The sequence below is a fragment of the Poecile atricapillus genome, chromosome W (genome assembly GCF_030490865.1).
Source record: "Poecile atricapillus isolate bPoeAtr1 chromosome W, bPoeAtr1.hap1, whole genome shotgun sequence".
In the NCBI taxonomy this organism is placed as follows: Eukaryota; Metazoa; Chordata; class Aves; order Passeriformes; family Paridae; genus Poecile; species Poecile atricapillus.
This window is the reverse complement of record NC_081288.1, coordinates 2,305,602-2,328,065: the sequence shown is the minus strand read 5'-3', so window position 1 is coordinate 2,328,065 and position 22,464 is coordinate 2,305,602. Positions and strand designations below refer to the sequence as shown.

Genomic DNA, 22,464 nt, shown 5'->3' with positions numbered 1-22,464 from the left:
AAACACAGTGGGCAAAATAAATCCAAACTGTGCCAAGTCACCTTGGGGGGGGGTCTCAGAAATCCCAGAATTCACATGGAGCTGTTGAAGTCTTAGACATTGTTGGATATATGGTACCTCCTGCAGGCTGGAGGAAACCAAAGCTGCTCATTGGGGGTTTTAGTGGCACTCCTGGCTCTGTTTGGGGTGGCAAAGTGGAGATTGATCAAAGGTTGGATCAAATGATGGTCTGGGAGGTCTCTTCCAACCTCAGTAATTCCTGCACCTCTAAAAATCACATTTTTGCCTTTTGAGCTTTCACCTAATGAAGGAAAGACCTGGTGAACTTCAGGAAGTGGCTCAGAAATCCAGACTTCCCAAGCTGATACTCAAACCCTTAAACCACTTTCCTCCTCTTCTTGCCCAGTTCTTTCCTTTCCCGCATTTATTCAGCCTCGCAGGAGCTGCTGGCAGAGCCTCTCCAGGACTGGGGAGCATCAGCTGCTTGTTTGCGTCTGTGACAACAATTAGCAAAGCAGGAGAGGGCTGGGATAAAGATTCACCGAGCTGCTGCTCACACCTGGGCTTTTGTCTCCTCTCCAGAGCACGGTGATCGTGGAGAAGACGGTGCAGGACCTGATGAACCTCATGCACGACCTGAGCGCGTACTCGGACCAGTTCCTCAACATGGTGTGCGTGAAGCTCCAGGAGTACAAGGACACCTGCACCCTGGCCTACAGGTACAGCCCAGGAGCACAGCCCAGCAGGGAGCTGCTGCCCTTTGGGGTCAGCTGTTCTGCCATGAGCAGTCAGGGGTTGCTTCTCGAGTCGTCTCTGCTGGGCTGGGTGAGGTTGTTTCTTTCTAGGGTGTTTCCTTCTAGGGGTAAAAAAGCTGGAATAACGATCAGTGGGTGTTGCTCTGTTGGGAACAGCGAGAAGAATGACACAGACTCTCTTGTGAGTTGGACAGGAGAGTTCTTTCTCTTAAGGTTTATAACTTCAGATCTTCTTTTATAGACTGATATGTGAAAGTACAGAAAGGTAAAACTCTTATCGGTCAGTGAACTAACACATCACCATCATTGGTCAGTGGGGTTCACCACCCCTCGACCTTCTCTTGCAAGAAAACAAGGAACAGACAAACAGCACCTGCAGGGCTGTTTTCTATCTCTGAGGATTGTTTTAATTCCTCCCCATGATTTCCCAGGCCACTTTCTCAGGCGAGACTGAGGAAGTTATGTGGCCTGCTGTTCCACAGGCACTGTGCTCCCTGCTTCATAGTTAGCATCCACAGGTGGGATGTGGGGAGTTGTGGTTTCCCGGTGGATTTATCCACATCACAGCGTGGTTTAGGGTCTTGAGATGTGGATGACAGGGGTGGTAGAGCTCAGGAATTACTCCAGTTCTTCCCTTAGTCCAGACTTTACAGGGCTTAAAGGAGCTCCAGGAGAGCTGGAGAGGGACTGGGGACAAAGCCTGGAGGGACAGGACACAGGGAATGGCTTCCACTGCCAGAGGGCAGGGATGGATGGGATCTGGGGAAGGAATTCCTGGCTGGGCTGGAATTCCCAGAGCAGCCCCTGGATCCCTGGAATGTCCAAGGCTGGGTTGGATATTGGGGCTTGGAGCAGCCTGGGATGGTGGGAGGTGTCCCTGCATAGCAGGGGCTGGAACTGGATGGTCCCTTCCAACCCAAACCATTCCAAAATTCCACGGTAAAAGGTGACCTCAAGCTGGCCACTGAGAGCCTAAAGTGTCATCCTTAAAAATAAATGGCTGAATGTGCCTTTGGGTCTCTGGTAAAGTAATTCAGGTTCTTCATTTCAACTTTTGCAAGGAATTCAGCTTTGTTTGAATTAATTCTATTGAGTTTTGGGTGTTCAGGTGTCATGGCAATTTGGGAATTTCAGGATGAAAGGAAATGGCCAAAAGTCGTACCAGGAGAGATTTAGATTAGATATGAGGAAAAATTTCTTCCTTGAAACGTTTGTCAAGCATTAATTGGAATTGGGAGGAGTTTCCCAGGGCAGGGGTGGAGTCCCTGTCCCTGGGGGGATTAAAAGCCCTGTGGATGTGGCACCTGGGGACAGGGGTGGCCTGGGCAGTGCTGGGAATGGCTGGATTCAATCCTAGAGGTCTTTTCCAACCTCTGAATGATTCCATGATTTTAGGAATCAGTGACCACATGAATCCACACACAATGAGTTTGGTGAAAGTTTCCCAAAACAATTCCATAAACTGACAAAAGGGAGTCACCAAATGCTCTGTCCTTGTTCCACTGGCATTTTGGGATGATCCATCCCTAACGTTCTCCAACCAAAGCACGGAAGATCAAGGCACCACAATCCCACTGGCCATGGATGTGTTTGGGTTAAACCCCTCAAATACTTGATTTATCAAAGATTTCCTGGGGAAATATCAATAAATAACTTCTAAGGACATCCCAGTTATCCATCTGTGAAATGGACAGGAAAACCAGGATCATGCCCCATCCCGTGGGGTTAAATAATTCCATTAAAAACCACTACAAGATGCTGCAGGACTGTGGGCTGGAACAGCTGTTCTACATCATCCCCTCCACGCCTTTTGAGCCTGAAAAAGCCCTTGTGCTTCCTGACCAAGAAATTACTTCCCATTGCCTGATTTTATTCAGGAAAAACTTCATCCGGCAAACGGGTTCATCATCATCATCATCATCATTATTATTCACAATAGCAGTGAGCAGAGGCTAAACTTTGCCTGAACACCCCCTGAAATTACGAACTGCTCGTGTGCCATTGTCCAAAATATTCCTTTTTCACCCAAAACTTCGCTGCCTGGAGCCAGACAATGGATTTGATTTGTTTGGCTTGAACTCGAAGGTCCTTCCTTCCTTCCTTTGCCATTCCTGGCTTTGGCACCTGCTGAGGGCTAATTAGGACAACGCTAATTTGGCCATCTCCTGATTGCAGCGAGAGGAAAAAAAACAGGAAATGTTCTCGTTTTGCTGCTGGCAAATGACTGAAATAGAAATCCGTATCCATTCCCGGGGATGCAGGGGAGCGGAGCAGCTCCCGGCGTTCCCGCTTCCATCCGTGGGGATGTTATGCCCTCTGCAGGGATCCGGGCTCCACACAGCCCTGCCCTTTGCTCCAGGGTTTTCCCTGGGCTGTTGGGATGGATAAATCCAGTGAAGTTGGTGGAGTAAGGATTATTTACAGCTCCTTAAAACCAGGATGAACTCCTTGGAGCTGGGAGTCGATCCCGTCCGGCAAAGCTGGCGGAGCAAGGGCTGCTCTTGGGACGGCAAAGAGTGAGAATTTGGGAAGCCAGAGAGGTGTTTTTGTAGGGTTTGTTCCTTCAGGGTGAATGTGAGCAAATGTGGGTGAAAAGCATCCAAAGGGAGGCTCCTCCAGGCAGGATTTTATCCAGAGCTCTCTGCGGAACAGCTCGGGAAAAGACGTCAGCACTGGGAAATGCACAGCTGAGATTGTTCATGTCTGAGCTCCATTTGGCTCATGTTTTCCAGGGATTTAGAAAGAAAAATATCAAACCTAAGGGGGCTGGATGGGATTGGACATTCCTATAAATGGCAGCTCTCGTGTGTTAATTGATGACGAATTTTGGAAGTTCAGTGTAGGTGAGGTGCCTCCTGCAAATCGCATTTTTGTCCAAATTCCAATTCCAGTTTGCCACCCAAACTGTTTACAAACGTCAGCTCTGATTTCTGACTAATGGATGAGGGGCTGGGGCTGAAAATGCAAATAAAAACGGGAGATGGAGCCCCCAAACCTCCTGCCGTGCTGGCAGCACTTTCCAGTCGTGTCCAACCCCCATCTCCAGCAGATTTCCAGGAGAGCAGCTCAGCTCCAGAGTTAAAAACCATTTTATGTTAAAAACCAGAGTATAAAACCATTTTTGTGGGATATTTGGAGATACTGGAAGGAGAAATCTGCCCAGTTCACAGTTCCTCCCTTTAAGATGAGCCCTTCTTTTTAATCTTCTGCCGACACCCTTCTCTGACAAAATTTGCTGTCTCAAATGCTAAAATTAATCTATTTCCATGTATTTCTACATCAATTTTTACACCAGTATTTACTCATGCCCACATTGAAGTGGTGTATTTTTATTTTGTTGTCCACTCCAAGCTCTGTCTTGTGCATCCACCCTCTTCTTCCCCACCTTCATCCTCGCCTTGTTCATTTTTGAACCTCTCTGAAGGCTCTGAGCAAAGGAATCCCTCACCCAAATGAGTCTTTTTAGTCTTAAAAAGAGATGGGCATCACCAAAATGTGGTTCAGAGAGTTTTAAAAGTGATTAAATCCTCAGGAGGTGCTCAGCTCCCTCTCTGGAGGCAGCTTGTGGTGACCAGAACTCCTTTGTCTAAACTCTCTCAGCTAAATTTGGAGGGGGAAAAAATGGGAAATAACTGGGCCTGAATCACTCAAAATGGTGAAGAAAAGAAACCCCTCCTGCTTTCCAGCTAGGCAAAATAAATCTACACCCCTCTTTTGAGAAAAAGAGCAGATTAACTCAGCCAAAATGTGGCAGCCAAACCGGATTTTTCAATTCCCCAGGAAATGCTTTTCCCACTCGTTTTGCTGCTTCTCAATGGCATCTTCCTCTCCTCGTGTGAACTTTTGGGGTTTAAGTTGCCTTTTTGACTCTTTTTGGGGTGGGGGTGTCCCCTCAGGCTGTGGGTGCCTGGCCCAGCTGCTTTTTAACCCATGGCAGCAGGAGCTGAGCATGGAAACATCACCTTGCCCAAGGGAAAAGGGAAAAACCATCCAAAAATCCACCTGGCACGAGGCTGAGGAGCCCAGTTCGCCCCTGTGGCTTCCAGATGTTTCCCAATGGAAAGCCACAGCCCCCCAGCTGTGTCCAGGGATATTCCCATATTATTTCCCATTGGAAAAACGATTCCTCCCAGTGCAGGATTGGTGTGGCACACACCAGGATTTTGGCCACGGCGTCAAGGCTGTCGCTCCAACATTCCCCCTCACCAGCAGGCTGGGAATGGGAAAGATTTTGGGACAGAGATATCCAGGACAGCCATCCCAGACTGATATTCCATATTTTATGATGTCTGCTCAACAATAAAAGGGGTTTTTTCCATCATTTTTCCTCCCTCTGTCCTCTGAGGAGGGGAGTGATGGAACAGCTCGGTGGGCACCTGAATCCAGCCAAGGTCAGCTCCCTCTGGCAGCAGCAGGAAAAATGATGGAGTTTGGGATAAGGGGAGTGGGGAGAAAGGAAAAGTTTTGAGTTGTACTAAAAGATGTCATCCCATCCTGGGATAATTCACTCAAGGACCCAAATTGGAAGAAAATGTGGGAAATGGGAGCTGGAAAAATCTGGGCGTCCAGTGGAGATTGGGGATGTTCTACCCTCTTCAGCATCTTCTCAATGAGGGGTGGTTGGAGTAAATCCATAAAAATCAGGAGGTGTTGGAGCCTTGGGAAAGAGTGGGGATGTAATTCCAAGGGATCCAAGTAGTGCTGGGGCTGTCCCAGCGTGGATTACTTGGGAGCTCGCTGATTTCAGTGGATCCATGGAGCTTGTCCAGAGGGGACTCCCCATCCCTGGAGGTGTCCAAGGCCGGGCTGGAGAGGGCTTGGAGCATCCTGGGACAGTGGGAGATGTCCCTGCCCATGGCTCCAGTTGGGCTTGAAGGTCTCTTCCAGCCCAAACCATTCCAGGATTCCCTGGAGCCATGGGTACCAGCAAAAGGTGAGGAAAGCAGGAATCATGGATCAGGCTCTTGGAAAACGCTGACCCTGGAAAAGCGAGGACACCAGGCTGAGTTTGCAGCTTGTTGGAGTATCCCAAAATCCTCCCCCGTCTCCTCCCCAGCACTGGCTCCACAAACACCTGGGATTTTGAGGACAGAGGAAAATAAGGATGGTGGCTCTGTGTAACTCCACCAGGACACTCCCAAAGATGCCTTGGAGTCGTGGATGTCTGAAGGGCCATGATAAGGCTGGAAATAATTGAAGGGAGCAAACAGTGGATGTGGAGAGAGCTGAGCTGAGAGGAGAAATAACGGGGAGTAATGGGATGAAATTGAGGAAAATAAAACACGAGCTCGGTATCAGGAGTTTTTTTATCCAAGAGTTGGATTTGTTCAAGTGTGAAATAGACTCCCAAGGGAAGGAGAGTATTACTGCAGTCATTTAAATGTGCAGAGGACAAAGCCCTGGCTGATGTATTCCCTGGAACAGTTGTCTTGCCTTGGCACAGCAATGCCCAGATATCATCAAATCCCCTTTTTCCATCTCAGATGTCAGGGCTGCAGGATCTCTTTTATCCCCCTCAGTTTTCAACCTGGTGAAAAATAAAAAACCTTTTTCTTTTTCTTTTCTTTTTTTTTTTTTTTTTCCCCCTGAATGGAAAAACACCAACTCCCTCCCAGCAGCAGAAGGCCAAATGGGAATGTTGACACCAAGGTCTTGTGTGGCTGGAAACAAAACTCAGCCTTTTGTGTGTGACAGATTGAATGTGAAACTTGAAGGGAAAGGAAATTTGTTTGTAAGTGCATGTGACAAATCCGTTTTCACAAATCCTGTGCAGTTCCTGAGCCGAGCTTGTTTTCCTGGTGGATGGGGAAAGGGTGGGATGAGAAATGAGCTGTTCTCTTCAGGATGGATCAGAGCTGGCTCCTGTCCTCCTCTTCTCCTTTGCAAAGCGCAGATGCTTGGGGTGTTGTTGTTTTTATTTCTATTTATTCCCCAAATCACCACCTGAATGCTGCTGACACCTCATTGCTGCCCCAGCATTCCCGCCTGGATCCAGGAGGGTTGGAATGGCTCTGCCAGGTCCCTGTCAGGGGGTGCTGGGGTGTGGGAGAGTCTCTGTTGGCTCAGTCCATTCCAACCTGGAGCCAGGCTGGGAGAGCTGGGAATGCTCACCTGGAGAGGAGAAGGATCCAGGGAGAGCTTCCAGAACATTCCAGGGCCCAAAGGGGCTCCAGGAGAGCTGGAGAGGGACTGGGGACAAGGCCTGGAGGGACAGGACACAGGGAATGGCTTCCACTGCCAGAGGGCAGGGATGGATGGGATCTGGGGAAGGAATTCCTGGCTGGGCTGGAATTCCCAGAGCAGCTGTGGCTGCTCCTTGATCCCTGGAGTGTCCAAGGCCAGGCTGGATGGGAATTGGAGCAGCCTGGGATGGTGGGAGGTGTCTCTGCTCATGGATGGGGGTGGAAATGAGAATCTTTAAGGTCCTGGATTTACTTCTCCAAATACAGCATTCCGTTTGATTCCTGAAATTCCCAGTCAGGAATTCAGATGAGTTACCCTGCCAAAAATATGAAACAGGGAAAATCTTCCCAATTGGAACATGCAGCAATCCCTGACTCAGTTTCCCACGTAGGATTTAGCTGGAATCTTCATCAAGAGATGCTTTGGATGACTTGGGAAGAAGATCTTGGACCCTTCATTCCCCTTCATTGCTTCAGCCCTGGTCTCCAGGCTGGGCCAGCTCAGGGGGGGTGGTGGCTTCCAGCCAGGGCTGGTCCCACCTTGGGCAGAGGCTGCTGAGCTCTGCTGAGATTCCAGAGGAAAATGATCCATGATCAGGGTGACCTCCTCCAGCTGGTTGCCAAACCGAATTTCCAGAATTGGGGAATTTAGGAAAATTGCACTTTTTCCCTTGAAAGATGTCTCAAAGTCCATCAGGAGTTGTGTGTTTAAGGGAATTTCCTGCCCTGTCCACCTGCATTGCTGTCCCCTCCGTGTCAGCTCTGTGTGGAGTTCCTCTCTGGATCCTTTCCTCACTGCTTAATCCCCATTTGTGTGAAATGGAATTCAGTGGATAATACAGAATTAAATTAAAAGTGACTCTAGAAGCACAGCTTGCTCCTCTCTGAGGTGGTTGTTGGTGTTTTCCCTGCAGGACCATCGTGCAGTCGGATGAGAAGCTGGTGATCAGCGCGTCCTGGGCCAAGGACGATGATATCAGCAGGCTCCTGAAATCCCTGCCCAACTGGAGCAACATGGCTCAGCCCAAGCAGCTGAGGCCCAAGAGAGAGGAGGAGGAGGATTTTATAAGGTAAAATATTGTGGGAAGTTGTGAAAGGGTTTGGAGGAGAGCAGCAGCAAAAAGCAGGAACAGATTTACGGTGTTTTCGTAGCTGTCGTGTCCCCAGGTGTGAGGAGAATCCTGGAATCATCTGGGAAATGGGAAAGACTTTGGAGATCATCGAGTCCAAGCATTTCCAGCCCTGCCAAGGCCACCACTGACCATGTCCCCAAGTGCCACATCCACGTGGCTTTGAAATCCCTCCAGGGCTGGGGACTCCACCCCTGCCCTGGGCAGCCTTTTGGGGAAAGAAATCTTCCCAACATCCAACCTAAGCTTTTCTTGGTGCAATTTCTGCTCAACTCTGCTGTTCAGGCAAAGCCATTTGGAGAGTTGTCTTTGTGGTCCAAGCCAGGGAAGTGCCTGGGATTGGGGAAGGAAAGGATTGTTTGGAATCCTGGCAAATCCCTGTGCTGCTGGTTGGTGCTGATCACCCTCGTGGTGAAGGGAGCAGCATTTTCTGACCCAGCTGGTTGTACTGGGCAGGAATTCCCAAAAAATTAATGCTGTCAAAGGAATCTTTAATTTGAGCCGTGACCTGGTGGAGCTTCCCCTCCATCCCAACTCCAGGAACTAACTCAGGAGAACAAATGAAAATTTCTGATTATTTCCAGAATTATTTCCAGGAATTCTTTTGGAGACGACTCTTTGTGCCCAAACCAGGTTGTTCCTACCTTCCATGCCAGTGAAAGCCTGGAAAGAGGCAGATTCCCTTTCCCTGCATGCTGGGAATGGCTCAGCTCCTGTGAGATTCCAAAGCCTGCACATTCCCATCCCTATTCATCACTTCCTTGATTGGCACTTGGCTGTAAAACTGGAGGAGGAGGAGGAGAAGCTGTTGAAAATAACAAGTCTAATTTGCCCAGATTGTCATTTTCCTCCTTCCCTGCCTGGAAGCCCCGTGACAGGGAGGATGAAGCCTGGAGAGGACGGGATCTGTGGGGTCACAGAAGGGTTTGCAGCTTGGACAGGGATTTAAAACATTCCCAGTGGAGCAGGGAGAGGCTGCAGAGCCCTTGAGGTCTCTGTGCAGTCCCTGAGCTGAATTTCATGGATTCAGTCCTCACCTCAGACCTCACCACGTTTATCCTTCATTTCCTCACCTGGGAAGCTGCTGGGAAGCCCCTCCTGGCTCTTCCTGGGATTCCTGATCCATCACTGTGGGACAGCAAAGCTCCAGTGGGCTCTGCATGGAAATTCATGGCCAGGCAAAAATGGATGGCCTGGTGCTGTCAAGAGCCTACATTTTCATTCTAATATGCATTTTATTCCATTTATTCCATTCTCCTGGCCATTAATTGAAGTATTTTGTGACACTGGATCAGAGGAGCTCCAATGGAAAGCCTTTAGGAAAAGCCTATTAAGTCATCCATGCTGAATTTCCTGGGAAAAGCTCCTGTGCCGTGGCTTTTTTCAGCCCAGGCTTTAGGACAAAGATCTTTTCTCAGTATCTGTTTGCACAGAGCATCATCTATTAAGCCCCAGTTCCTCCCAGTGCCGTGTGAACGCTCCTGTAGCATTAATTTAAATCATAATAATTGGTCTGGGCCAGATTTAGCCATTGATGGCTTAGAAACTTCCTCCAGGATGGGTGGTGGTTGAATAGATCCCTCCTGAAAGCTTCAAAATAAAATTAATTGCTCGTCCAATTTTTTTTTTTTGTCATCCTCTTGCCATTTAAGCAGCCTTTTCCCAGCCTTTCTCCTAATACAAAGGAACATGATTTCTTCACTGCTGCTGCTGCTTCTTTCTCTTGGCACTGCTGATGAATTGGGAATAATTCTGCCTGGACACTGCAGCAGAGCAAAAGAGAAGAGGGTCCTGTGGATCCCTTGGTTAGCAGGGAGATCTTGGGAGAGCTCATTTCGTTATCATTTAACCTCTAAGATATTTAAAACTTCAATATTTGATGTTCACGGGCCCCGATTCTGCCCCAGCAGGGCAGGACTACACGTCCCTTCTTGGAAAAGAAGGTTCAAGCTACTGATGAAATTTGGGGAAATGTTCTTTTTGCACATGGAACTACTCAGCAGCATATTGAATATTGATAAATTAAACAAATCCTGGAAGTTTTAAACAAATCCTGAAAGCCACCAGTTTTTGTCCCATGGCAGAGACCCATGCACAGCTTTCCTTCCCTCCCCAACTTTCCTGTAACTCATTTGTTTAACAAAAAAGAATCCAAACAAAACAAAATCTTAGCAAAAAATAAAAATAAAAATCCTCTGCCTGTGGGCAGAGATTGATTTCATTGTCTCACTGTCTCCTGAGTGAGGAGAAGTCAGGAGGTACCAGCAGAATTTCCCATTAATATTCCAGCGGGAATTCCAGAGGGACCTGCTGGAGCATCTTAGAGGAGCTCAGAGCTTGGCGAGGGGAGGAAGGGAAGCAAAGCTCAACCTCTGCTGCTGGAATTGGTTTTTGGAGCTCTGGAGGTTGTTTGGCAGCGGGGTGGGTGTGAAACAGGCTGCCCTTATCTCCAGAGAAAGGAGATCCCACAGTTCATTCCCCAGGAGGAGGTGCTGCTGAGAAACCCCAGAGATGTTCCCAGCTCTGCCTTGGAGAGGGAAAAGCAGTGGGAAAAAGAGCTTGGATCTGGTGGTGTGGAAATTCCTGGGGTTTGGGGCAGCTCTGCAGCAAGTGGGGAAAGCCTGCTGTGTGTGCCTGGGGGAAACCATAGATGTGGGAAGCTCAGGAGGTTTTTGGGAATTCACATTCCAGGTTGGGATGAAGGTCACTGCTCCATGAAAATAATTCTGGTTCTAGAGCTGAGTTCCAAACTTGAGCTGTGGGGATTTTACTCCCACTTTTAGCTCCCAACAAGCTCCTGAAGCTGAACTTGGGATCAGGTTCTTGGGCTACATTGAATGGAATAATTAAAAAACCCTTCCCAGCTTTTGCAGGTGGCACAGGAAGGGTCTGGAGAGGGGTCTGGAGCTCCAGGAGCAGCTGAGGGAGCTGGGAAGGGGCTCAGCCTGGAGAAAAGGGGGATCAGGAGGGACCTTGTGGCTCTGTCTTGTCTTCCTGACAGGAGGGGACAGCCAGTGGGGTTTGGACTCTGCTCCTAGGATCAGGGACAGGAGGAGAGGGATAATTCTGCACTGCAGGGAGTTGGGAAGGCTCCACGAGCTCTTCTCCAGAGGGTGCTTGGAGGTGGTAAATTCAGGAGGTTGGGACAGAGCTCCTGGGACAGGTCACACCTTGAATCACTTCAGCTGTTTCCAAAGGCATCAAGGCGCTGCAAATTCCCGTTGTGTAAATAAAGTCTGGGCAAACCCAGAAAGTGGAATTGGGAAAGAATCCCAGAATTCCAGAATGGTTTGGGTTGGAAGGGACCTCAAAGCCCATCCAGATCCACCCCCTGCCATGGGCAGGGACACCTTCCACCATCCCAGGTTGCTCCAAGCCTCATCCAGCCTGGCCTTGGACATTTCCAGGGATCCAGAGGCAGCCACAGCTTCTCTGCCATCTTTCCCTGCCTTGGAATGGGGTTGATGTTCCCTTTTTCCCCCTCTCTGGGCAGCCAAGGTTTTCCTCAAAAGCTGAATCTCAGTTTGTTCCAGCTGCTGTTCCAGACATCTGCCAGCTTTTTTTTTTTTTTATTTTGCACTGTTGGGCTTGAAGGTTTCCATTATTTTTATTCTCTTCTGCTGTCTCCATGTTTTTCCCACCACAGGTCCTTTCCTGGGGCCTTCATGGGAGGCTTTTCCCTTCCCTCTGAGCTCTCCCATTCTCAGCTTTTCTGGCTCTCTTCCCTTGTTTCTTTCTCTCTCAGGTATAAAAGATCTCCTTCTTCAATCCCTCAGGCTCCATTTATTATATCCACAATACTTCTAAAAGGTGAAAGGACAGGTTTGTACAACTGGCAGCAAACTGGAGCCCTTTTTCCCCTTTGGGAACACTTTTTTCCCCCATCATGGGACTATGAATCTGTGGAGTTTTCCATAGGTGTGAATCATTTCCATTTGCTCAGTCTGCTCCTTTATATTCAAGGGGTTTTTAGACATTTTCCCACAGGAAAATCTGCCTCATCCCAAGCACAAATCAGTAAATCCTGTTATTATCACAAGTTTCACCTCAGGGGTGTAAAACTGAATCAGTACCTGGGTCTTCCTTCCATATCCCAGAAGTTTCCTTCTGTTTTGGCTTGTCTCAGGAAGGCAAAGGAGTTTTGGAGGATTTGGGCTCAGTTTGGGGGTTATTTTTGAGGATTACATAAATTCTGACCCCTAATACATGAAGAATCTCCAGTTTCATTAATCCTACAAATGGCACTGATAATCTCAAAAAGTTCTTTTTAAGGGAGGCTATTTTTGGGTTTTTTGCCTTTAATTAATCCAGCTGAACAATTTAAAACCATTTCAGGATTGGGGGATTTTTTTGCTTTGTTTTTTTTTTCTCAAGTGCCAGTGAATTCCCACAAATCTGGGGATAAAATCTGGCAAGAAAACCGCTCAGACTGACCAGAAAGTGCCAATATTGGGGTGATTTTGTTGCTCTCCTTGGAGCTCTTCTGCTCAGCAGTGCTTCCTCATGGTGAGCTCAGAAAAGAGCTGATGGCAGGACGTGGAGATTTGCAGAGTTGGATGGAAGTGGAATTCAAATTCCCAACAAAAGAGCAGTTAATGATGGAAAAATTGTGCTGAGGAGCAGGGGAAATGTGCCTCACTTTGAGCCTGGCAGTGAATCCATCCGGGTTCAGCTGGGAGCTCTTGGAATTGGATGTAGGAGCTGTGTCCTGATTTTTTTCCATTCTACTGATGCCCAAAAAGTCATGTGGAGTCTCCTCTTTTACCTGCAAAATGAGAATATTTGACATGGGAATACTCCTGGGAAGCAACCAAACATTCTTCTTCATGGAGACAAGGATTGGGAAAGCTAAATCTGGATGGAAAATATTTTTTCCAGCTTTTTTGGGTTAAACACATTTCTCTTGGTCATTATTTTTCACCAGGTGGGATCTCCTTGGCATTCAAATAATTAATGATATTCAAATCATTTATCTGTCATGATCAGCCATTGGGGTTTCACCAGGAACTTGTTTAAATGGATGTGGGGAAAAATAAGTCAGTCGGGGATTGCAAGAGCTGATTTCCAGGGAAAGATGGAAAAGCATTATTTATGGAAATCCCAGGGAAACACGGGAAGCACCTTCAAGGTGTGAATTCCCTGAGGGGTGAGGAGGAGTGGGAGTTTGGAACTCTGAGGAGTGAGGTGGGATTCCAGGATTGCAATTGCAAGGAGAAGGATGGGAAAGACCTCCCTGGGTTTTTCTCTGGAATTCCCTCAGAAAACATCCCCGGGATGGTCCCGCAAGGGCCGGGTTGAGCTTCCCTGAGGTGTAACTGAGGCCTCCTCCTGCTGTCCCTGATCCCACGTTCCTGAGGGGGCTTTGCTTTCCATTCCAGGGCTGCTTTTGGCAAAGAATCCGAAGTTCTGATTGGGAATTTGGGAGACAAACTGATCCCGCAGCAGGAGATCCTGCGGGACGTCAGCGACCTCAAGGCCTTGGCCAACCTGCACGAGAGCCTGGAGTGGCTGGCAGGACGCACCAAGGCAGCTTTCTCCAGCCTCTCAGCATCCCAGAGTGAGTAATTTCCATGGGAAACCTCTGCCTGGGGATGGGAACAGCAGAAATACTGGATTTTAGCAGGAATGAGCACCTTTTGTTCCCGCTTCCCAAGCAGGTTTATGTCAGAGGGAAGCAGAGAGCGAAGCGGCTTCGTCTCTTTGTTCCTCATGGGGGCACCATGGGAGGGCCCCAGGAATATCACTTCCAACCTGGAAAAGTCTTTCAGCCCTGGAGCTTCCCAGCAGTGCCTGCTGATGGCATTCCCAGGAGTAGGAAGCAGTGCCAGGCAGGTTTCACCCGCTCCAGAGCATCGAAGCATCACCAGGCCGCTGAATATTTAAAAAGAGACCTGTGTTAGAAATCCCAAGGGCGACTGGAATATTTAAAAGGAGATGTGGTTAGAAATTCCAGGAGCAATTGGAGGGGATTTAATGAGGAAGATCCCCCTGGGTGTGTCCCTGATGTCACCCTGGGTGAAGTGAGGTGCCAGGAGAGCCCAGCGCTGCTCCTGCCTGAAATGGGCATCACCCATTTCATTCTCCTGGGATTCAGCTCTCATTCCTCCCCTCAGGAACAGAGATTTCTGGCTGGCTGGAAAGGGCTGGGGATGTGATTAGTGTGGTTTCTCTCCTCACTGCAGTCGGTGGGGCCTGCTCAGAGGCCCATCCACAAAAAGCTTGGCATGGGCTGACCTCAGCTCTGCTGCTTCCCAGAGAAACCTCTCCACTGCCATTAATTCATGAGGAGTCACCCACAGCTCTGTCACCATCTCAGCCCAGGACCAGAGGTTGGGTCTCACCTGCCAAGATTCCCAAAATTCAATATTTTCCAAATATTAAAGGGCACGAGCGCAACTTTCAGGCCTCGGAGAGGACGTTCCACGCAGTGGTGGATAAACATAAAAGCACAAAATATAATATTTCACTTGGCAGCATCCTCCTGACAATAGAAGTTCACCTTCCTTTGTAATAACTTCATCCTCAAATGTCTGTCACCCTGGTGAGGTGGCCTTTGTCTTGGTTTGAGCTCTTCCTCCTGCCCAGGATCCCTGGAATTAAACCTTGTGTGTTTTACAAATACTGAACATCCCCTGCTGTCTCAGGGTGTGCAAGGAAACATCTGAGGAGCTGGAAAAACAAAAGCACGGAATAAAAATTCCACAGAGCTCGAGGGGATCCCGGGACTCAGGGGAATGTGGTGAGGATAGAGGGAATTTCTGCAGTTTGGTTTGGAAATTGGGAGCAGAATCCTGGAGATGCCCAGGACTGTGGGCAGCTGAGCTCTCCTGGGAGTTGGGAATTGAAAATCAGCTCAGACTTTTTTTTTTGGGGGGAATTCATGAGGGAAATTTGCTGGTGCTGAATAAAGTCACAGTGTTTTATGTCCATTAAATCATTGTCCCTTGGCAGCAGAACCTCTCTGGGTGACTGAAATCCATCCTATGGCTTCTAATTCTGCTGTAGAGCAGGACTTTAAACTCCTCACTCAGCTTTCCATGATCAGATCCTTTGGATCCAGAAGGATAATTAAGGTTATACAATCAGTTAACAATTAAAACCCTAATTACTCCAGGTAGCTTTAATTTTCCTGTAACCCAGACCTTGACTTCTCAATACCTGGGTGACAACGCTTGCTCTGTTCTCACTTTAGAGGAGTCTAAACAAATAACAAAATTAAACAAAACCCAGTGGGAAATGCTATCAAAGTTCAGTAGCCAAATATTTATTTAGTTACTAGGAGAGTTGGAGGATTTATGTTCTAACAGTCAGAGCTGTTAAAATAAAACATCATTTATAATTTCAGGTCTGGTTGAAACTCAGGTTTTTTAATAAATCAATATTTTCCAGATATTAAAGGGCACGAGCGCGACTTTCAGGCCTCGGAGAGGACGTTCCACGCAGTGGTGAATAAACATAAAAGCACAAAATGTAATATTTCACTTGGCAGCATCCTCCTGACAATAAAAATTCATCTTCCTTTGTAATAACTTCATCCTAAAATGTCTGTACACAAATGCCAGGAGTGTCTGGAGCAAGGGGAAGAAGGGGCAGCAGTAGGAAGTGACAGAGGCTGTCCTGACCTCGTGTTTATAAATGAACTTTTCATCCTTTGATTGTTTCTCTTTTCTGCCCCAACAACTTGAGATTCAATCCTGGTCCCACTCAGGGCATCACCCAAGTGTTCAGTGAGTGATCAGGACCTGAATTTTTGGTGTAACTCCAGAAATTCCCTAATGCCAAGAAGCCCATGAGTGGAGGTGGTGGCCCTGGGAGAAGGCAGGGGTTTTTCCTTGGATACAAACAGGGAATTTATAGGCACAGCTCTGAACACCCAGAAAGCACAAGATGGAGCTGGGCAAGTCTGATTTTGGGAAATCTTAAAAAGAGGCCCTGACCCTGCTGGTGGTTTTGGGGTGAGGCTGTCAAAGTCCCCTTCCCAGAGATAAAAATTCAATAATCTTTGGCTGCGGACGTGCCACAATTATCCCTAATTTAAACCCAGCCGTGCTAATGGAGAGTTTTATCACGCTGGGCAACCTCTGCACTGTTCATTATTTGGTGTTTGCTGAGCTGATGGCTCTTCCATGGCTCTGCCCTTATCTGCTCCCCTTCAGAATTGGATTTTGTGTTTCCCGAACCAGTCAGATATGACAAAGTCATTTCCTTCTGCTCTTGTCTTTTGAGGGAATAAAAACTCCTTTTTAACAATAACCGTTTAAGGATTAAAGTTGCTGGCTGAAGGTGAATTCGCTGAGGAAGTCGAGTCAATTTTAAAGGGGTTTCATAGGAAAATGGAAGTCGGGTTTCCCCTCCTCATCTTCTGTGCTTTGTCAGCTGCAGACAGAACACAACCTCATCCTTTCCCTTTGTGGAGCTTCTGAGGTTCCCTGAATATTTTAGAGAAGGAATAATTATGAGCCATGAATGAGTTGGGACAACCTTTTTGATGATTTTTAACATTTTTAAGACCATTGCTTGCTGTGTGTAGGGAGGAGGATGAAGATGAGCTGTTGGCTTCTGGAGTTGGAGCTGCCTTTTAAATTCAGCTGCTCTTGGCACCTTGTGGCTTTGGATTGTTGTGACCACCAGGGAATGACTGAAAGGTTTAAACTCGGAGTTTGGAATTGCTTTGTCATGGAATTAAATGGTTTGGGTGGGAAGTGACCTCAAAGCCCATCCAGTGCCACCCCTGCCATGCAGGGACACCTCCCACTGTCCCAGGATGCTCCAAGCCCTGTCCAGCCTGGCCTTGGACATTCCAGGGATCCAGGGGCTGCTCTGGGAATTCCATCCCAGCCAGGAATTCCTTCCCCAGATTCCATCCATCCCTGTCCTCTGGCAGTGGAAGCCATTCCCTGTGTCCTGTCCCTCCAGGCCTTGTCCCCAGTCCCTCTCCAGCTCTCCTGGAGCCCCTTTAGGCTCTGATCTCTCTTCCATCTCAGATAAACCAGAATTGTCTTTCTCTTCCAGAAGGTTTCTTGGAATTAAACTTTTTGCATTTGTACCATGTGTCCATGGCTGCCACAGCTCAGCAGCTGCTCTTCCTTCAGCCCCTTTGTGCGGACAAATCTTTATTTTCTCCATGTTTCATGTTCACCTTCTGTGTGTGGGCCTTGTCTGGGTCATCCCTGATGAAGAGCAGCATTTGAATGCATTTCCATTTCTAACTGGAAAAACAGCCACCAGCCTGAGGAAGGACCTCCTCACAAAGAGAAAATCTCTTCAGGAGCAGATCCTGAGGCCATTTGGCCTCTTCACTGCTTTATCTCATGTCCTCAGCTGATATTTTCTCCCGTTCACCCCAAATTCTGAGGGGGCTTGGAAGATGTTTTCACTTTTTGCTCTGCAGTGCTTCCCCACAGTCCCAGTTTGGGTGAGCTACAACTTCATTCAAAAGCAGGGGAGGAAAAATTGAGGTTTGCTACAGCTTTTTCCTAAAATCCTGAGTTTCTCTGCCACCACCTGGCTTTATTAACGATAACACTGAGCATTTGCATCTCATTTTCCAGCCATGGATCTCAAAATGCTTTTCCAAGCTCACTGAGGGCCATTAGAGCATCAAGACCATCCTGGGCCACTTTGCCCCGAGAGGATCATCAGCCTCTCCTTTGCTTCCCTGAGCCTGGAATGGCCTTTGATGGTGGAGAGGGAGCATCCTGCCCCATTCCTGGAATGATGACTTTAAAATGGACACTGGGACCCTTTCTGCCACAGGGAGCTGTCATTTAAAGTCACTTTAAGGCCCCTCCAGAGTGATGCAGAGGGGTTTCAGCACAAATGGAAATCAGGCCTGGCGTGGAGGGGAAATTGCTGCCTCTCATTTCTCAGCCAGGCCACCCAGCAGTGCTGAGCTCAGGCAGGGCTTTGTGTTTAACCCACTAATGGACTGAATTCAGCTCTTAAATGGGGCTCTATTTCTCTCAAGCTGCAGCTGATTACTTATTTTTTTTTCCCCTGTCACTGAACTTGTAGCACATCTTGCTGTATTGATTGCTCACGGGGAATAGATTTTTTTTTTTAAAGATATATTAATAGAGAACCTTATTTAAAAGCCAGATTAAAGATGACCAACACGGGCCTGCCGTGGGGCAGGCGAAGGACTTGGTGAATGCTGTGGCTTTGTTATTGCCAACAAAAGTAAATTTCTGTCTAAACCAGAAAAAGCTGCACATTTCCACCAAATGCAAACCATCTGCCATTAAATTAATAAGGTAAATCTTGAGTGCTTTATTTGGTGAATATCTGCTGCTTCAGTATGACTTAATCTAAATGACAGCTTTTTATTTAAGCTTCATAAATAGCCTTATTTTCCAATATTTCCTCTTTCTCACTGCCTGAGTGGTTGGGGCTCTTCTGGAAGAGCACAAATCCTGGCCAGCTGCCCCACCTCCTTTTTGTGGCCATCCCAACCTGCTGTGCCCCTGTGGATGCTTTAATTCCTGGGTGCAGGAATTAACCCGGCCTGGGAGCTGCTGGTGCTGGACAAAGTCACTCAGATCTTGTTGGTTCTGAGGAGGAGCAGAGGAAAAGAAGGAAAAGCTCTTCCTGGGCATTTTATCTGCTTGGCCTCATGTCCACAGATGTTTCTGTCCATCCCAGAGCTCAGCCTGTTCCTGCTCTGGGATGCTCAGAGATTCCCAATGTTCTCCACAGGCTGCTCCAAACCACACAGCGAGCTTGGGGTGGTGTTCAATGGAGGAACGAGGTCCCTGCCTGGTTCTCCTGGCTTTCCCAGGTGGGAATACCCTTGAGCAAGGACAGGGAGCTCCACAAGCCTCACCCAGAGTGAAACGGGATCTGCCAAGTCCAAACCAAACTGGGGGTGATCAAGTTATTAATTATTATTTTATTTTTATTATTTATTATTATTGTTTTAGCGTTATTATTTTAGTATCAATTATTTTATTAATAATAATTATTATAATTATTAATTAATGCTAATTAATCACCATTTATAGCTTTGGTAGAACTACAAATGGACTCGGACTTTGCAAAGCTGCTGCAAACACCTGGGAGAGCTTCCAGAACATTCCAGGGCCTGGAGGGGCTCCAGGAGAGCTGGAGAGGGACTGGGGACAAGGCCTGGAGGGACAGGACACAGGGAATGGCTCCCACTGCCAGAGGGCAGGGATGGATGGGATCTGGGGAAGGAATTCCTGGCTGGGCTGGAATTCCCAGAGCAGCCCCTGGATCCCTGGAATGTCCAAGGCCAGGTTGGACACTGGGGCTTGGAGTAACCTGGGACAGTGGGAGGTGTCCCATGGGATTGGAAGGTCCCTTCCAACCCAAACCATTCCAGGATTCTAAAGGCAAGAGCTGAGCAGAGCAATTCAGGCAGAGAACAAGAGTCCAGCTGCGTCCCTCTAGGCTGAGTTGACTTCTGGAGGACTAAAACCATGGAGAAACTCGGATAGAAAAGTGTTAAAACACCTTCAAGACCATCAGGGAACTTCACAGAGAAAAAATGCCTGGTTTGATTCAACTGAGCATGAGGATTATTTTGGTTTATTTTAGAATTTTGGCACGAAAATTTCATCCCTTAAAAATGGCTCCACTTTGCTGGAGCTCAGGGATTGAAACCACACAGTCACCAGTCACCTAAAAACTCCTGGTTTTCCATCAAAGTGATTTCCTGGTGCCTTGAGAGCTTTTTTTTAACTTCTGGAATGTCTGCAGTGAAGCTTTTCCCATGGATTGCAGCATTCCCCAGCCTCAGCGCTTTCCATCAAGTATTTAATGGGATGAGGAAAGGAGACTTTGTTTCCCTACCCTGGCTGCTCATTTATGGTTTGTTGTGGGAGACAACACCGGAATCTGTGCCGGGATCGATCGGGTGCCCTGGGGTCAGCACTTAACTCACCATCATCATCACGCTAATTACTCTCATTCCGTCTTTCCTTCCTCCCACCCACCAGCCCTAAACGCAGGGGATTGTCATGTAAATAAGTGACCTAATTAGCAAAGCTTTCAAACTGTTTTACAGCCAGGATCCCGCGTGAGTAATGCCAGGAAATCGGGGTTTTATGGGAATGGCTCCAAGGAGCCTGCTGGCCAGTCCAGTTGGTTCATCCCATTAAAGTCCTTTTATCTCTTCCTGGAGAAAATCATTCCCTGATGGCAGAGATGGAGAGCAGAAAGTCCTCCCTGCTCCTCCTCGGAGTGACAGAGGTGACACTTTGCCCTGCTCTGAAAGGGGAAAAAGAATTGTCAAAATTATGGGGTGGGGACTCAAAATCCCAGCCAGGGTTTGAGGACACCCTTGGGTCACTCTGATCTCACCAGCACTTAAATTCCTCTGGGATTTGGGGGAATGGCTCTTAAATAACCAGGAATTGTGGAGAAATCGGGCTGAGTCTGATCATCCTGGTGCTTGTCCCTTTTTCTATCCCGTTCTTCACCCCGGATTTGAAAACTCTTCATCATTCCCATGGATGTTCCCATTCCCACCTTCCTCTGGATTCCCTTGGGCAAAATTCTTTCATTCTTTGCCTTCCAGACCTGTGGGCTGCTCCTCTTGCTTTGCGAACCAATCTGTTAAACAAACAGCCCTCAAAAAACCCCACTTTTATCTATAATTGTCAGAAAAAATGATTGCTCAGGATCTGTTTCACTGTATTTATTTTTATTTTTTACTGAATGTATTTCATATATAAATACTGAATGTATTTATTTTCATTATACTTTTACTGCTGGGCATCAGGACCGTGACTGACTTCAGGAATTTTATTCCTTTCTCTTCCACTAAACCCAACAGACTGAGAGATTTAAGGTTCTTTTGCAAATCCATCCCTCTCAGACCCAGAGAAATCCTGCAGGGAGGTTTTGAGGGTGTTTTTTTGGGAAGGTCCAGCTCAGGTTTCTGGAGGACTCTGAGGAGAAGTTGGGGTCAGTTTTTGGTTTGCTGTAGATTGATGGAAGTGTCTCCATTCATCTGTGATCTTCCCTGTTTTAAAGGAAAATTTGTTGAAGCACATTGGGAACCACCAAACAGGAAAAAAAAATAAAAAATAAAAATCCTTCCCAGAACTCAGAAGAAGCTGAAAGGACTTTTAAAAATCAAGTCACTTCTGAGATAATAGAATTCAGCCCAGGAAATAATAATTCTGAGAAGGGCAAGTTCTGGGAAAGTTACATCATAAATGACTGAAAACAGAAAAAAATTAACACAGAGGACTTTTCCCAGCTGAGGAGCTCTGGAACAGCAAATCCTGAACTTTTTAGGGAATCCTTCCATAGTGCAATCAACTCTTCCTAATTCTGTGTTAGGATCCTGCTCTTAATTCTCCCTTCACAATTTTGTTTCCTTCAGTGAAAAAAAACCCAGTTTGTTAGTGGAAACCACTTGATCTTTGGAGGATTTTTTTATAAACCAATTGTTTTTGGGTGATTTTCAAGCCTTTTCCAGTGTTTAAAGAAAAATGTGGATCAACCAAACCTTCCAGGAGTTGTAGGATGGAGCTCAAACCTCCTCACACATTTATGTTGCCCCTCTATTTTATTTAACAGATTCCTCTCCCCCCCTCCAAATAATCCTTTTTTATTATTATTATTTTTCCCAAAGCTGCATCTTTGCAGAAAAACAGAAAACAAACCACATTTTTTTGGAGGAATTATTGCCTTTTTTAAAGCGCTAATTTCCTGGGGAAATTTATGCCCGGCAGCGGAGGAGCTCCGCAGGCAGCGCTAACGAGACAATTCATTAAGGGCCGAGTGTACACACGCCGTAAAAAACATTAATTCCCCAAATGAAAAACTAATAGAGTGTTTAGGCTTCTCTTTATCACCGGTGACAGTCTGGGCTCTGCTCATCATTAGTGTTTACCCAGCTGATGGGGGCTGCAGCTCTTCCTTCCCACCTCTAAAAGGTCAGGATGCTTTTTTCCCAGCTTTGTCCCTTCTCCCACACTTGGATTTTAAGGACACAGAGGCCTCGGGATGAAATTCTCAGTGCCAGCCCTTCTCTTTTGTCTTTTTGCTTTTCTTTCTCTCTTACTTATTTTTTTTTTATTTTTCCTTGCAGTTCTTCCCTGTCAGAACCTCGAGATTTACAAGGAGAAATCCCTTCTTTAAGATTCCTCCACCACAGCCCTGATTTTTCTCTGAGAAAACAGGACTCATTAGTGGGAATTTGCTTGGAGATTTATTAATGAGCAGCTCTCCCTGAGCTCGTTTCCTCTTCAATTCTGTTTGTCCTACAAGAGTAACTTTGTCCTGTTGGCACCAGTGAGTGCCCTTGCTGTTGATCCCAGTAAAAGCTGAATTCCCAGTAAAATGCTGGGAATTCAGACAATTTAGACAGCTGAGATCCCAAATCCAGGTGTGAGGTGCCAGATATGCTGAAGGTTGGACTGATGG

At 47.2% G+C, this 22,464-nt stretch overlaps 1 protein-coding gene across 1 annotated transcript in view; it reads left to right on the top strand.

Moving 5' to 3' along the window:
• The window catches only part of LOC131591481 (exocyst complex component 4-like), a 293,155-nt gene that overhangs the window by 238,436 nt on the left and 32,255 nt on the right, over positions 1-22,464 (top strand). The window contains exons 12-14 of the mRNA XM_058862227.1: positions 583-719; positions 7,852-8,007; positions 13,446-13,624. Of these exons, the coding sequence (XP_058718210.1) occupies positions 583-719; positions 7,852-8,007; positions 13,446-13,624 (472 nt within the window). The remainder of the gene's footprint in view (positions 1-582; positions 720-7,851; positions 8,008-13,445; positions 13,625-22,464) is intronic.